At 40.8% G+C, this 17363-nt stretch overlaps 1 protein-coding gene across 1 annotated transcript in view; it reads left to right on the top strand.

The window, feature by feature from the left end:
* The first annotated feature begins 508 nt into the window (after positions 1-508).
* Positions 509-17363, top strand: part of KLF13 (KLF transcription factor 13) — a 37089-nt gene continuing 20234 nt past the window's right edge. Inside the window, exon 1 of the mRNA XM_072869545.1 lies at positions 509-1572. Within this exon, the coding sequence (XP_072725646.1) occupies positions 1032-1572 (541 nt within the window). The 5' untranslated portion in view covers positions 509-1031. The remainder of the gene's footprint in view (positions 1573-17363) is intronic.

Here is a 17363-nt window from a genome sequence, read left to right on the forward strand (position 1 = left end):
ATTGCAAGTGTATTCCCTGGCAGTTAGTTAAACCTGTCACAACCTATTAAAATCCACACATGAACTCCATCTGTATAGCTGTAGACCAAACGGTGCAGTCTCACTCTTTCCTGCCACTTGCATCAGTTCCAACTTTACAGCATTTTTTTCATCTCTACTTTTTAAAAGTTCAGCGCCTGTTAAATCGTCCCTAGCAGTACAAGCTCTAATCTGGCACGCCCCGAATCGTTAATACTCGTCAGAGGGAACGGCCTGTGAAAAGGGCTGGGAGCTTAATGCTCGCACAGCCGCCGAGACCGCTGCCGCGGGAGCCTGCGTGGGCTTTCCTGCCGGCGGAGGGGTTCGCGCCCGCCGCTCTGCGCGCTGCGGCCCTGTGGCGCGGAGCCGCGGGGTGGCTCCGGGACACGGCGGGGGCGGAGGGTGGCACAGGCGCGCGCGGCGGGCGGTTTGGACGCGCGGCGTCCCCCGGCAGCCAATCGGCCGCTTCCTTTCATTTGCGGACTGCTGCCCCGCGCGCAGGCCGCGCTGGCGGGCACAGCCCTGCTCGCGCGCCGCCAACCTGATCGGCGCAGGATGTGGCTTCGCGGTGACGTCAAGCCCAGATGTTTTCCCAGGCCACGCCCCCGCAGTGGTCCGGGCGACTCCGAGGAGCGATAACGGGGAAAGCTTATTCTACTGTCACAACGCAATGGAAGGGCTGGGGAAACCGCATCTTTATTGTATTGCGTTCTCGAAAAAACAGCATTAATTCATACTCGAGCAACAAGCTGCCAGTGCCAGGACCTATCTGCTCTTCTTTTTCTCTTCCATTGGACTTCCAACGCTTTTTTGATTTAGGGACAAGCTGGGTGTGATCGTCACGAACAAAGTGTGGTTTTGATGGCTGCTAAATCACCCTTTACTTCTACAAAGAGATCCTAAGAAATAAGAGAGGGGAAAGTCTGCTCGCATTATCTTTTTAAAAAGGGAAAGAACAGTGTTGTGGGTTTTTTTTCCTCTTCTGTTTGGATTTCTTTTTAAACTTACGAAAAATGGCAACAGCAGCATATGTGGATCATTTTGCAGCAGAGTGCCTTGTTTCTATGTCCAGTCGTGCTATTATCCATAGTCGCAAAGGGGAGCCTGATCCCCAACCTGACGCAGCAATACCTCCTTCATCAAATGGAGAAGATAAGCGGGAAGTCAGAGAAACCGGGAAAGACAATGGATCATCATTACTTGTGGTAGCTAGCATTTTAGCAGATCTGAACCAGCATGTCCCAAACTCACCCGCTCTAAGGATGGAAAAAACAGAGACCTTTGATATCACAGAACAAATACACATTTCTGTTGCTCCTAAGGAGTTTGGGGAAGAAAGCGTGTCTTCGGCTGGTAAGCGTGGAGGAGGAAGAGCAGCCACACCTACTAGCCTGGCTGCAGTAACTGAGCCAAGCCCCAGACAAAAGAACAAACGCACAAGAAGCTGGACTGACCCTGGATCACCCCAGAAAAAGCACAAATGCCACTATGTGGGGTGTGAAAAAGTTTATGGCAAATCTTCCCATCTTAAAGCTCATCTAAGGACCCACACAGGTTAGTTACAATCCAGCCAGAGATTTATTTGTTACAGCTTGGTAATTAAAATGAATGTTGAAAAAACAAAACCAAACAAACTTGTATTTGGCCACCATTATGGTTTCACCTCGCAGAACTCAAGCTCGGGAAAACCAAACAGCAACAAAAAAACCCCTCTGGGAATAAACCCTTACTGGGTGTAGATTCAAAGCTAATGTTGCCCTTTTTTATTACTTAATGTCACAGGGAATGGCATGTGGGTCATCTGTGTGGATAGTACCAAGCTGTAATTTTTAGCTGCTAGCCTTCTTGTTCGGTGCGTCTTCTACTTCCCTTTCCAATGCTTCTTACCCTCCCCCATCTACTTTTTCCTACCCCATGCTCCTGTCACTACCTTTATACCAGCTTATCACTTCCCATGCAAGCATCAATACTCTTGATATTTTAAAATTAAATGTTCTAGAGGCACCTGGATGGCTGTGTGTCTGTTTCTTTCTTTAGCAGACACTTGTGTGAAAGCTAGAGTAGGCAGGAAAGCAGTTGAGAAGCTGAACATGAGTCACAATGAGACATTTATCCTAAGTGTAGAGAGAAGGGGACATGGGCAGTCTCAAAAAAGCTTTTGGCAGCTGGGTAAAACCAATTTCAAAACAAAAAACATTTGAATGCAAACACTAACTTGTTCTGATCAGTGTTTAGTGTTTACTTCTTGGTGAAGACTTATCTGACCACTTTGTTGTTGCTCTTGTAATTTATGAGACACACACATAGCAAAAGTGGAAGTCTTGCAAGCACTGTGGAAGTTATGCACTGAAAGTATTAGGAGGGCCATCTTGAAACAGGCCTCATGACTTGCCAGACCTCATGCCTCTGCCTGGTGCGGGGGAACAGGATGGCTTCCAGTCAGACGGAGCACCAAAAATTGAGGAGACCAATCTCTCCTGAAGGCACTGATCATAGCGTATATGGCGAGGGACCACACCGACTAGAGCAGGCTCATGCAAGCTGTTCCACTGGGTAATTTCAGACAACAAATTAGTTCACTAAGATCTATGGTCAGTTCACTTACAAAGAGCATTGAGAAAAAGATCCTCAGAAGTAAACATGACTTAATGACTCTTGAACAGTTTTAGCTCAGAGGTGGCAGCCTCACCCACACCAGCCGCACCTCTTCAGTGTGCCTCCAGCTTTTCCTGCTGCCTTCCTGAGATAAAGCAAGAGCCTTTCTAAATGGAGGGTGTTTTGCTCTCCGTGGGACAGAAGAAAGCCCCATCAAGTTTGAGCATATGGACGGACAATTCCCTGTGCCTCACAGCCAAAGGAACAGCGTGTTCCTGGCACCCCAGGCAGCCTGCCCTGCTTCACATTGTGTAACTGCTTTTTGCCTCCTTGGGAGTTATGCAGAAAAGGTGATTCCGCTTGGCTTGCAGGGAATTGTCTTCATTAATTTTCAGTTATTTTGCTTTCTTATTTCTGGCATTTGCCATTGTCCTAAAAGTGAAAGATAAATTTAGCAATGTTTCTGGGCTCCCAAACCAACTAGAGACCGAGAAGGGGAACTCCTGTCCCTGATGAAGAGAGGAGGGCTGGGCATGCCCGCCCTGCGGGGAGAGGAGAGGGAGGGCAGGGCCGTTGGGGAGTGTCGCTCCGGGCTGCCGGCTGAGCCGAGTCATTCGGGGACGCTGGCTTGCCTCCAAGTTCAGGGTGGTGGTTTTTTTTTTTTTCTTTTCCCTCTTTTTTTTTTTTTTTTTAACTCTTCATTTCCTGTATTTTTTTCCAGGTCTGTAGGGCTTGATTGGTTATTGCTGTAGCTAATGGCACTAAGAGAAGAGAGCGTGTGCGTGTCTGTGAGAGCTAGAGAAAAAGCAGGGAAGGGACTGGTTTTGCCGTGGGAGTGGCAGGACCCTCAGGGACTACAGCTTCTTTGTTTTCTTGCGTCTCCAGTGTCTGTGTGGGAAGCTTTAAACAAGCTGCCAAGTTTCCCTCCTCACTGGCAACAGGTCTGTCTCTGTTTGGATTGAGTTTTAAACAGGCTTAAATGCCTCTTACTCCTCTTGCAGAATGTTTTCTAAGGTGTTTGAATTTTTTTTTCTTTCTTTAAAATAAATTGTGACAGGCTTGAAAAAAGTTTATACGAACTAGGAGTTAACCTAACAGAACAAGCGATGACTTCCAGGACTGGCAAATGTTTGATTTTAGAAAACACATAATGGATTTTAGTGATTTAGAACAAGGGGTTTGGGTCTCCTCTGCTTTCCAGTGGTCCTGAACTAGTTAAGTAACATGTACACATCGGTCTGCCAATCTGTCAAATGGATAGAGTGATAGCTATCCACCTCACCAAGCAGTGGTGAAAGTATTCCAAGTACACATGCAAGGTGATTTGAACAGCTACCCCAGTGTCCTGGTTTCGGCTGGGATAGAGTTAATTAACTCTATCCAGTAACTCCCAAACCTGTTTACTAAGAAACAATCAAAAACTTCTGCTATGGAGTGGAACTTCTTCCATGTTCTGTATGACTAGATGAGCTGGTATTTAGGGGTGAACTGAAGGCTAAGAACAATACTGCAGGCTAGAAGATACTGATGATAGTGCTAGAGGTATTTGAATAGTGCAGTTTATGACCTGCTTTAGAAACTTGCTTGTCCTTGTCTGTTACTGTGCTCAGAAACTAAAGGCTTTGCTCTTCATGCTTGGAGGAAGGATAGACTAGGTCGTTGAGCTCATGATGTGGCAAAGAGATACAGAGCCTTCCAAGTACTATTGGGTCAAAGCCAGCCCACATTGGTAGGGGCTGAAAGCTGGTACTATTTTCCAGCTGTTTGGTGCCCCATGCAAAATCCTTGTGATAGTTACAGCCAGATTTCAGTGCTCAAATGTCCAAAGCAAAAACCATAGTGCAGAGGATGCTAGTTATCCTATTTAAAGCAGAAGAAACAAGATGGAACAGCCAAGGAAGCTGCATCTGCCTTTTGTCCTTAGCCCCTTGCTCTGAGTACAGTGTTTTAGAATGAAGTTCTCTATTAGAACATAATGTGCTAGAGCAATCCATAGTTTCTTGTGTTTGGTACACTAGCAGTTAACCTATCTGAGCCTTATGAATGCTTCGTCTTTATTAAATTGACAAACCCTTGAACCAGGCAGAAAACATTAGTCACCAAAATCTTTGCCGTTCTCTCCACCAGCTTTCAAACACTTCCCCTCCCCCTAGGTTTCTTTTAATGTTTATGTTTTCCACCCTCTCTCTCACTGGATGTCCTGGCGTTCAACGTGATCATCAGCCACAAAGCCCTTGAAGTTTTAATGTTTACCAGAAGGTTATATTTAGAGTCAGTGGGTAGATGTCAAGTCCAAATTCTTTTCCACTGAGGTTCCCGTGGACCTCAGAAGCTGTGTTGTGATCCACAGATGCAGTACCCTGTTTGTCCCAAGCTATATTGATCCCATTGACAGAAAAATTTCACTGGCACACCAGTTTTAAAAATCCTCTCCACTCCTGAGAAAATTCCTAAACACAAAGGACTTTCAGAAAATCAGATAAACCATTTAACATGACAAAGTTCTCCTTCCTCTAAGCAGTTTTTCAGCACAGGGTCACTAGGAAGTTTTGGAAATTCTCTGGAGTCACTAGAAACCAGTTTGTCTCTTTTGATGCACCAGTGCCAAGAGAGACAGTGCAGAGCCTAATAGCTGTCTACAGGCTACAACCTCATAAAGCACTGTCCAGGACCGCTATGTTCTGAGAGGTTGTAGAGAGCCCCAACTTACTGCATTATACTACGTATTTATACGTTGAGAAAAACTGACTGGATTTTGGGCAGGGATCACAAGAATCCTACGTATTGCACCCCACCCCCAAATCACTGTGACCTCTCAAGCTTTTAACCATCTTCATTAGCATGCCATCTTGAATGCAGAGAAAGCACAAAATAAACCTTCATTTAATTCCATTGAAATGTCCTTCTAAACTTACTAGTTCTACTCAGTAAGCAGTACCTCATAATGCAGAAACAGCTTTTCAATCATCAGAACTAAATGTGTTTGCAAAAATTAGCATAAGCTAAGGAGATGTGGGCACCAGTCTCAGTCTGGAGTCTTACTATGGTAGAGTCTTGCAGTGAAACAAACTTTGGGGGGCCAGGTGGCTTAACAGTGGCTCCTCTGTACTATTGCTAAACTAGCTGACTTCTATATGGCTGTCGGGGCACAGGGAGAAGGCCATCCTAATTATATTATCCTTGCTCATAGATGTCAGGTTAGGACTCATCCAAGAGAAGGTGGTCAAGACCTTTGTTGGTCTCTAGCTGGCAGAGTGAGCTTGGGCAGCTATGTATTCAGCCTGCTTAACCTTGAAGTTATGGAGGATATGTTATTTGGTGTCTGTTGTTCTTTTTAGTCTAACCCTTATTCATGAAATATTAGATGAATTGAAATAGGTAGAAAAGACTGACTCATTTCCATTCACTTGTAAAGAAATTTCTATTTCTTTACATTAAATCTCTGTAATCACATTTTTGAGGACAACACTAACAATCCCATATGAAAAAAGTTAGTTTTTAACTTATGTACCCCTCCCCCCCAATTATTATTTCTTGTTTCCCTAAGCAAAATTTTTCTGATTACTTTGTAACTGAAGATGGAGAAATTCATAATGTATTTGGTATTTGAAAGCAATCTGAGAAATAAAGCAATCAGACCTCACTGTGACAAGTGTGACAACAGCATAACAGGCTGGACAAATTGGAGTAGTATGTGGCCTGTGTTTAGGTTGGTAAAGAGGCCTTTATATAAAGTATGCATAATATGTTTTAAACAGCAGGTTGGTTTTCACTTTCAGTTCTAGTATGTCTGATTTGCTCCAACTACATCAATTCAAAACGCAGTGGTAAAGCACAACTTCTCTGAAGTTGGTTTGAATCCAGATGTTACCTGTGTGCATGTGAAGAAACTGATTAACCAACGTAAGGAGAAGCAAGTTCACATATCAGTGAAATAAACTTTATCTTCCATTTTAGCACCTGGCAATTACCAGAAACTTAGCTGGTTAGCTAGAAAATGTGGACTAGACTTAGCTCAGGTTTCCTTCAGCTTGCCTGTAGGCACACAGTGACTTTAGAAGGGGTATACATGCATGTGTGTGGCAAGCGAGCGGTGTTTGTGAAGACCCAAGCCTTTGCAGGAGAAGATTACAAGAGGAGAAACTTAATCTAATGCCTCCTGTGCCACTCAAGAGCAGAGGAAAACAGGGCTGTAGATTGCTCTTTTGTAGAACAGGGTGAAATGAGTGGGTCCCATTGGTTCAATCTATCCTCTGAGCTGCCAGTTGGGCTGCTCTGGATGCCAGGACTGAATGGGAAGCTGCACTCCCTCTGAACAGGATGCCAGAGGAAATTGGAAAGGCCTTTCCCCAATGCTGATTTCCTACAGGCAAGAGTACAGACTAAGTGAATTTGGCCATCTGCATGTTGCTCAGCAATTTCAGTTTTAGTGGCTGAGCCTCCTTTTTTTGACTTCTTGTGTTAAAAGTTAGAAACAGCTAGCTAGCTCTGCATGCCTAACTCACTATCATTAGCATACACCCAGATTATCAAAAAGCTCCAGGGTGCGTCTAGGCTGTTGTGTCCCATAATGCTCTTCTACTGCTTTCCACCTCCTCTCTTTGCTGAGTGCATCAAAATCTTTTGTCTAAGGTTTTTCTCTGAGATGGGCTCAAATGGTAGCTTCAGGACAGCTTCAAATGCCAGCCTCATGAAACAGCTGTCTTTCCAGCCTGAGCCATAAGCATTCTTTCTCAGTTCAGCAGCCTGCTCTTGCATTTTTCTGAAAACTGGTCTTAAGTGTCTTTTAATAAGCCTGTATGTTTAAAAACAATACAAAACTGCAAAGCATTGGTTTTGTTTGCTCTAAAAGAGCTCTGCATCTCCTTTCTTACTTCCTCTAAGAAAGTTTCAACACATTAAAAAAATGAGTCTGTTGAAAACATAAACCAACTGCATTTACAGCCCTGCTGAAGTCCTCACCCTAACATGCAATTCCAAAGAATAAAGTTTTTAGTTAAAAGTATTGATCCTAAGCCTGGATCAAACAGTCTATGTTCACTGAAGATAACAAATAAGCAGTATACATGCTGTAAGTCTCTTAATGTTAAAATCTTTGAAATAAGCATGGGGCATAAATTTCTTAAAAGAGTCAGCAAGTCTTAAAACTTACATTTTTCAAGAGGAGCTCACATCAAGAAGAAAAACAGAACTACTCCTACTCAATCTTTTTACCTGACTGGTTCAGGATTGAATAATAGGATTCAGTTAATTCAGCTGCAAAAGAGTGAGGGTTAAATTGGTTGCATGGAGAATCCAATTGGCTGACAACGATATTTACCACACACTTGAGTAGTATTAGCTACTAGAGAGAACTAAATCTCCTGACTGTTACACAGGTTCTTTTGTGAAAGCCTTCCCCTTCCCTTTCTACAGAGATATTAATCATGCAGAAGTCACAGAAATAAAGCTTCTGATAACAATTAACAGAGTTTAGGTATTGTAGCTAAAAAGCCATTAAAGCAGAGCTGTACTTATCATTGTCATAACTGTGATGGAGAGAGGGTCTACTATGAAAAACACTCTTCTTTTTTTCCTCTTCACCATTGTCTTTGAAAGAGGTATAATCAGCATAGCTAAATATTCTCTCTCCATAATTTTTCCCCACTTTTCCTCTGTTTGCTTTTGCTGAGTGAGGAGGGAAGACGAAGATGACAGTCTGTTTAAAAGACAAGTGAGCATTGCTTTGAATCTGAAGGGGACATACATGGTTGTGTTGTGTTGCACTGAAACATGCTCAATAAACCAGGATAAAAAAATGTATGGAAAGAAAATGAATCAATTTGTGATTTCCACAGTTCTTTGGAAATCACATTTTGCTGAGACCAAGACAGTTACTGAGACAAGTCTAGCTCAGGCAGTGAGTTGCCAACCTGTGCAACCTGTGATCTTACTGTAGTCAGGCAGAGGGTAATTAACAAAAAATATCCCAACTACAGTATGGCTGTTCCAGTCAACATCATTCACAGAATACAGCATTCAGGGAGTGCCTTTTCTACAGGGTGAAAACTTTGGGTATCTAGTGGAAAATCAGAAACTTCACAGAATTCTCTTTCCACAAACCATCTTCCTTTTAGCATGGAGGTGGTACTTGGGTCCAGTGTAATGAGACCTATTAATACTGGAAGTGGTGAGGATGGATCACCTTCCAGTTGTTTTCCTCATCCTAGACACTGGTAGCAGCACTGTCCTTCTCAGTAGCAAGACCTAAATCTTACAGATAGTCTGAAGTAAACTAGCAAACAATCTTTTTAACGAATGGACAATTGCAATTGATAGCTATGTTTGTATTAGAAATTAATTACAGCCTTATGGAAAAAGTGTTCTGAATCTGTAGAAGATTTTTCTGCAGTAGCACATACTTCTCTGCAGGACGCTGGAAAGTATTTGTATGTGACATGAGTTGTGCATAAACAAACCTTCTGCTAAACTGGAGTTCTTTATGAAAGAAACTCACAATTGGATTTCATCTGAAAAGAAGGCTCCTTTAACAATTTAAAATACAACTGTTGTATTGTATTATTGTCTGGCTGAACATGGTTATGGCACGTCCAAGAGCAGAAACCTGGAACTTGTTTATATTGGACATGTGGTTTCTAGTTCTGTTTTATAAGTTAAGCATGTTCCAACTTCCCCCTGCCCCCTTCCAATCTTGGATCAGCTGTTTGGAAGTCAGTGCTGACAGAGCCAAAAAAATACTCTGCTGTTCAAATGCAGGACAACCTTTGAAGGGTCCTTTCTGTAGAGTTTCTATAGGTACACTTTTTTTCCTTTGTTACCCACTTGGCTTTTATTAGGTAGATTCGCATGGGCAGTGAGATCATTATCTTGCTGTGTTCAGTTTAACAATAGCTAGACAATGTGGGTTATTTAAGTGCAGGCACTGAAGTCAGACACACATATCCTGTATTTTGCAGGTCTTGCAGATTCAGCAGATCTTACAGGGCCTCCACTTAATATAAAAGAAAAGTTTTTAAAAGTTCAGAGTGCCACCATTGTAGTTACTGGTAGAAAAACGACCTCAGAAGCTTTTTTGCAGCCCTAACGTAAAAAGCATTTACTAACCAGGAACTTGGCACAAGTCAAATGGTATTAAAGTGAGCATATCCTGAAATGACCTTTAGTGCAAGGAAAAGATTTTCTGTAATCAGTTACAGCACTTTTGTAGTGCTCTCAGGAATTATAAGCAAAATACTTGTGACTGGGTATCTGTTAACATTGCCATCAATGGATCAATAAGCTATCTTAGATTTATTGCACCCTATATTTCTACCAGACTGCTCTCTATTATTCAGTTATAAGTTATATGAGTTTTTGGAATAGAGACACCTGAAAAATTCACATGAGAGAGCATTGTGTTGCTGCTACATGTTTTGCAGCTTTCCGTCTGCTTTGGTCCTGCAGCCAGCTAGAGTATCCCTGGACAGCAAATACACAAGCAGAATGGGTATGCTAGTTATGTAGCCTTTACTGCCTTCAACAGCAGCTCTTAAAACTGGTCAAGGAGAGAGGCAGAAATGCTAACCACTTAGTTCCAGAGTAATACCAGCTGAGGTACAGCAGCCAAAAAGGATGTGTTGAGCTTTTTAAACTAAACAGCTGTCAGTATTTCCACTAGAGGAACTTACAATGGAGCCAGCTGAGAAGGGTTAGAACATGACAGCCTAGTGCCTCTTCAGATGTTTCCTGCAAAATTTTGCTGCAATGGTGAGCTGTTTGTTAATAGATCAGAGAAATATTTGTTTTGCAATTTGGGGGTAAATAAATGAAATTACGTTGCTACAAATGTAGATACTAGACTGAGGATTTATAGATTCTTGCAAAACCTCACGGTTCATATAGGGCTTTCCTGCATTCTTAATCTGGTAGTTTGCAATCCTGCTATAACAAATATGAACAGGGGTCTCACTGAACCACAGACTAATTCTTGTTATATATTGTAGGGGCTTACTTAATTTAAATTTGCAATTTCTTTTAAATGCCAGCAGAAGGACTGCAGACTATCATTAATACATTATTAGCTTGGTAGTTCTTGATTGTTCTGGCGATTGATGTATTTTCCAAGACCTATGTGAATTGTATGCAGCTTTCTTGTGCATGCATGTGAAACTCTAACAGGGCACTGAGAGCCCCTCTTATGTCAATGGAAATTTCTGTTTGGTGTATATATGTCCATACAAGCAGTGCCAATAGAATGTTGGCAGATGGCTAGTCTTATTGTATAATAAATCCAGGGTGTATTTGCAAAGTATGTTTTCTAAATTCTCAGAACATGGCCAAAACAAAACTGAATTTCTTGGATACCCCAAAGGAATACATCTCTGCCAGGATTCTCAATGATACCTTTTTTTCCCCTTTGTGCAGAGATGTACAGTATTTGCACCTTCTATTTCCTCAAATTTTCATAATTCTTGGAAACAACTGAATTCTTCTCACTAATGTTTTAGAAATAGTCTTTCTCAGATTGGCAACATGTGCACCAAATTCTAGCTTAAATAGAAATGTATGAGCAAAATTATGAGCAACCAGAAAAGCAAATGCTTTGGAATTTATAGATGCCCCTACATAGTATTATTAGCATAAATACACCTATAAGAAATAGATTAAAAAGCTAATTTTTTCAACAAATGTCTGAAAATATGTAGAATTTGGTAATGAGACAGAGTGATTCTATACCATAGGTTTAAGAGATGCTATGGTGCAGATTTAATAGAATCAGTTTTACTTCAAGCTATATGATACAAGAGGTAAGGCTATCTCCAGCTAATCATCTACCCCTTGTCTTAAAAAAAAAAACCTCTGTCACTGTCCCTAATAAGGAAACATATATATAAAAATATATTTTTAAGCACAGAATTTTGTGTTTCATTTGGAAAGAAACCACATCCTCTCCTCACCACCTGCACATATAGTAAGCATTGCATTGATAATACACATAAAAATGTTTTTGCGCACAGTTAAAGATCACTTATGGTGAACCCTAACTCTGATTCTGTCCCTCCTCCATGTGCTGGTGAGGCTTTGAAGGGGGAATAGGGCTAGGTAGGTTAACTCAGCATTGCTCAAGTAGTAGGACATGCTGCCTGGAGTAAGGATTCTCCCTCTCCTCATTATCTCCAGCTCTTACCTGCTCTGCAGAATAGCTGGTACTGTTGAAAAGATAAGTTTTCAAATGGCAGACAGGTATGATAGCTGCCAGAGTTTGCAGAGGGCCTGAAACAGTAACTTTAAGAGGCGAAATGTCTCAGTTCATAACAGTAGGTTTTAACAGATGCTGTTGAAGGTATTTTCGAGGTTTGGCATCTATGTATGGTATTCAGACCCATTACTTTACGGTCGGTTTCATCTATAGTATAGACCCCACATAATCTGCAAACTCTTAAGTCCAGAGAACAACTGAAAATAATTGTGGTATTTACACCATGAAAATCTGCTCAAAACTGTTAAAGGAAACTGCACACATGTATCGCAACTCCTTTGTAATCCTGATATGATGACTTACAAAAGACCTGTAGAAGCACAGATATACTAGTGGGAGTGCGGCTGAATGTTGTGGGAACACAATGCTACTCACGATTCATTCTACTGTGGTTATATTCCACAGCTTTCTTAACATCTCATCTGCAAGTGAGTTCAGATACTGCATAAGATCAGGGTAATTATCCATGCCAAAAGACTCTTTCACCATTTTTCTAGGTTTTCCTTCCAGCTTGAGTGAGTTTTATTGTGTTGGCATCTCCTTTCAGTCTTTGGGATAATCACCATCTCATTGACCAAATCAGACATGATTTAAGCCAGCATCTGTTGGAGCGTGGAGTTTAAATGTAGAAGTCTAACTTCTGGGGAGCTATGTTAATTAACAAATCTCACTGGTAGCTTTCAGAGGATGAAATGGTCAGGCAGGTTACAATGTCATCTTTGCTGTGCTCACTGAAGTAAGAAAATATTGTACAACAGCTGGCACAAATGCTTTACCATGAACCTTGTCCCAGACTTCTACAACTGGGAAACGTACAGATGAAATGTGTTTAGGAACATGATTGTCAGATACCTTATACTGTCTAAGGTGATAATTTATGAAGCTCTCATTATATAATGCAGAGACAAAGCTGTAAATGCAGAGAAACAGCTTTTAAACACTGTTTGTCAAAGTACAGAAGTCCAGCACCAGCACCTTCTAAGCAAAGTTTCAGGCATTCCCCAAAGGGGTGTTCTTTTTTTAAAAAAAACAAACCAGAAAGAATATTTTGTCATTCTGTTTCTTACCCTAGTTTCAGTATATGGAATTGACCAATGTTTCTGGTAAGCAGTGTGGACGAAGCAAACATATCTTTTCTCTCCAAGTGTAAACTCTCACCTGACTCATATCACAAGATCCTAGATGGTAAAGGACTATTCGTTTTTAGAGACTTTTTTGCTAACATTGCTTACTGGTGAAAAGCCATATAGAACTCACCTGTTTTCTCTGCATTTCTGCATGTGATTTTTTTGAGCAGTGTTGCCTCTGGAGAAAACAATATCACTGACCTTATCAAACCAAAGTCATCTCTGTAATGATACACTATTTTAAACCCACATCTTTGACTTGATACTTCCTTTTCTCTTCCCCATCATTTAAAATTAGATCGTTTAATAGGCTGCTATTAATTCCTTGAAATTTTAGAGCTCTATAACATAAAAAAGTCACAGTTCAGCTCTTTCACTATGCTTGATAGGATAATAATAAGGATTTGAGTACTTCCCCCCCCTCTCAGTCTAACACCAAAGTTCTCAGTGAAATAATCCTTCTCTTCTTTTGTCCTTATCTTGACTGATGTTCTTGTAGACTGTTTACAGAAACATAATTCAATTTTTGTATGCAATAGACTACTCCCTTTTGAGTGTACAAATCACTAGATTATTTTTTGTCACTAAGACAAAAATTACTAAAATTTATTTTTTGTCATTAAGAATCTAATAGGTTACAAAAAATGTCTGAGAAAATGCTATTTGGCTGGTGCTTTGCTTTTGTAATGAATTCTTGGAAAAGCAGCTATACTTCCTGAGGATATATCATCAATACCCTGCTTTGTGCTGCTAAGGTTAGCACTGTGGGTGAGTTACAGACTAATTATTTTGGAAAAGCATATGACACCTGTGCTGAACTTCTGTGCATATGCTTGCTTAAAACTTCTTTCCATGAGCCAACTCTGGTCTTGTGTAAAGTTACACTTTACATTTCTGTATCATACATATACACTGTAAACTGAATATGACCACTGTTGTTTGCAAGAGACTCAAACTAATTTGGTATAAGCTACGTTTTTCTGGTGTTAGCATGAAAATTGCTTTCTTGGATGTTTAGATTAATTTCTTGCAGAAGGCCAAGGAACTGTACCACATAACTGTTTTCTCAACTAAGCAGTTGTAAAGAGGCTGTAACATTCTCATGGGTGCTCTGCAAGTTCTGTGGTGTTCCCTTTATGAAGAAGTGATTGTGCTAGCACACTTTTCATTTGAGTACATTCATTGCAGTTTCAAGGACAAACACAGTAAGAACAACAGTAACTTCCACTGCACAACTGTTTTTCACTTGGAAATCAGACCACCTTTGGGGTTTTTAATATCTGGGTTTTTTTAATATATAAGTGGTCCTAGGTTCCTAAGTCAAGCTTGTGTTTGACTCTTCTGATTATAAAACACAGTTTCAGCTCTTTACCATCCATACGGAACTCCGCTGACACAGCAGTAGTCAGTGAATAATCAACTCTAATCCTTCCAACTTCTGTGTTACTTTCTGTGTGGGCATTCCTTGTGTCCAGTTCCTTCTCCCATATATTAAGGCATGGGAACAGGCCCTAGCTGCCTCACCCAGAGTGGTGAATTTATTCTCTTAACAGCATTTACAGCCTTGAGTAATAGAACAAAGGGGTTACACTGAAAAGGTGATTTACAAATGTGCATCTCTGAGCATGCAGACAGCATTATACAGTGCTGAGGTTATGTATCTTCTGAAAAAAATGGTAAACACATACCTGTTTGTGTGCAGTGTAATGATGTATCATTTTTCCTAAGACTAAGATTTTCTCTTATTTGTCCATTATTCACAAAGAGTAACAATCCTAAACCTGAACTGTAAAAACTTTTCTTTTCAAAAGAAAGTAGAAACAAGTTTCAAAGAACCGGCTGAAATTCAAGGTCAAAGTACTTTGTGCATCATGTCTTTTGTAGCAATAATAAACTGTCCTGTTTGGCACTGTCAAGCTGCAACAGCAATAGTTGGATCATCTCAATCCCCTGAAGCTAAGTCAGGATACAACACAACTCATGAAGTTGCAATTCCTGTTTTCTTTGGTTTTATTTACAGTCAGTCTGTTGTAACAGAACCTCCTGATTACTCAAGTTTATGAGCCTTGCAGCTCTGCATACTGCAGTTCCTGAATCCCAGCCCAAGACTCCTCATGGCTGCCAGAGTTGTGCTCAGCAAGAGCTAGGAATATGGACAGAAGTCAGGTTCAAATCATTTTGTAGTTCCCAGATTTAGGACTAGATTGACCAAGAGTCCAAATGGAAACAAGAACAGCTGGGAACTTCTATGATCTTTTTCAAAGTAAAAATTATGTCCTCTGCATGGGGTTTTGGAGCTAGCCTGCAGACTTACATGGCAGGGATATCTTTTAGAATTTCACAGTAATAGTTTAAAATAATGTGCATTTCCTATTATATTTCACAAAACTTTTCCATCACAGGAAGCTTATCCTGAAAAATCTTTGGCCACAGTAAAATCCTGTATTTTGCAGAGTATTTCATTAGCCCATCTGCTTTGGGCATCCAAAGTGTGGTCAGCTAATTTCCTGCATACACAAGGAACAGGTGCACCATCTCAGAAAAGCCAGCAGGTTTCCTCTCCTCACCCAAAAGAACAGGCCTATTAGAGAGTAGACCTGCTCACTTCTTAAATGAAAAGAGCATGAATAAATGTGCCTGAGGCACTAGTAATTTATGTTTTGGCAAGTAATAGGGAACTTTCTACTACAACTTGTCTACCTTTACAGGAACTGCATTTTTCATTATATGTATGACCTGTAGAATTCAGAATCTCTGCTGAGGAATCACTCACACAGTAAAATGATGTACATGTCAAAAGGCTTTTAAAGTGCTTATAGAGAAAATGGTGGCTGCTAGGCAGCCCTTCTAGCATGATTCATATGTATAAACCACATTCTGTAGCGAGACATAAATGGTTTTAACACTAGACTCTCTGTAAAGGCAAGCAATGAAGACATGGGCACAGCGTGCAAGGGAAAACAGTTATATCAACAGAGTTGATAAAGAGGCTGTGCTTGTATATATGTATAATTTGGTAAATTTCAAAATAATAAAGATGTTCCTTTCAATAGTACTTTGAAAAAGGAAAGTATTGAAGGTAGTATTTCCTTTTGAAAAAAGGAATCCAGTTGATTTCTGTATGTGAGTATATGATGAGATAGTCGCTTCAAAAGTAGAGGGAGGTGTTTTCAAAGTTATATATACCAAGATGCCTTTGACAAAGCTGTCTTTGAAATATGTCCGCGTTCCACTTAAGATCTTAGCTTTTCAGTTATGTTTCACATCCAGAGTCACACTCAGATGATTGGCTCCTGACTAGTACTCCTCCACAGCCACATACTTCATTCATTCATTTCCAGCACTCACCATGGCCTCTCTCCTACGCCATGACCCCACACGTCAGACACAGCTGGTGAGGCCCTGTGACCAGCTGTCCTGCAAAATGATCATAAAACATGGAGAGATCGCGGGAGCTGAGCTGCATCTAGGGTGTGTTATACTGTAGGTGTTAATGCTCAGAGAAACGGTGCTCTAGCAGTGACGCTCCTCTATTGCAGTCTAATAAAACAACCTCTTCTGTCACATGATGTACCCCCCTCCATGTGACCTGTTGATGCCTGAAGTCTTGCAGGCTTAGGGAGAAGTTGCCTGGCAAGTCTATCTAAGGAGGAATGCTAAGGGAATCTCATTGCAACATCTCATTAATAACCATTTATTTCCTCTTTTGTATAGAATATGGCCAAGGTGGTAACACATGCTTTCAGAAGCAGCTTGAGACATTGGATAGGAGCCTGATTTTTCAGAGAACTGGGTGTACATCCCTACAGGTTCACCCCAGTGATTAAAACATTAAGACAGCCAAAATTAAAAGACAACCTAATTAGTGATAATTGTTGAAAACCTTCTCTTCTTTATTTTCTGCTTATATTTGAGAATGAGGCCTAGATATGTGCGTGCTTACACACATTTGTAGTTTTAAAGAATTAACACATAGAAAAGACTGAAATACAAGCTGAAACTAGAAAGGAGACGGTAACTGGTGCTCTTTTTTGCTTTTCATACAGCTGTGGTTGAAGGAGACTGCTAGATAGGGAGATGCAAAATAAACAGGGAAGGTATTGTCAGAATAGCACATATAAATGAGACTTGCAAGAGTTGAATGTTGAACTGCAAATATTGTCTTTTCTAAAAAGCTGACCTGCTTTAAAAGTGAGCACATTGGAATAATGACTACAACTGTTATCATAGAATCTGATTCCTTTATTAAAAACAAAGACCTGAATCCTGGTTTAAACAGGAAGTGTGGCTTTACAATCTGGGCAGAAGATTTTCTGAAGTGTATGCAATGGGTTTATGCATGCCTTGAATGGTAGCTGCCTGATGTCAAGCAACAAACTTACTGT

The sequence above is a fragment of the Ciconia boyciana genome, chromosome 8 (genome assembly GCF_034638445.1).
Source record: "Ciconia boyciana chromosome 8, ASM3463844v1, whole genome shotgun sequence".
In the NCBI taxonomy this organism is placed as follows: domain Eukaryota; kingdom Metazoa; phylum Chordata; class Aves; order Ciconiiformes; family Ciconiidae; genus Ciconia; species Ciconia boyciana.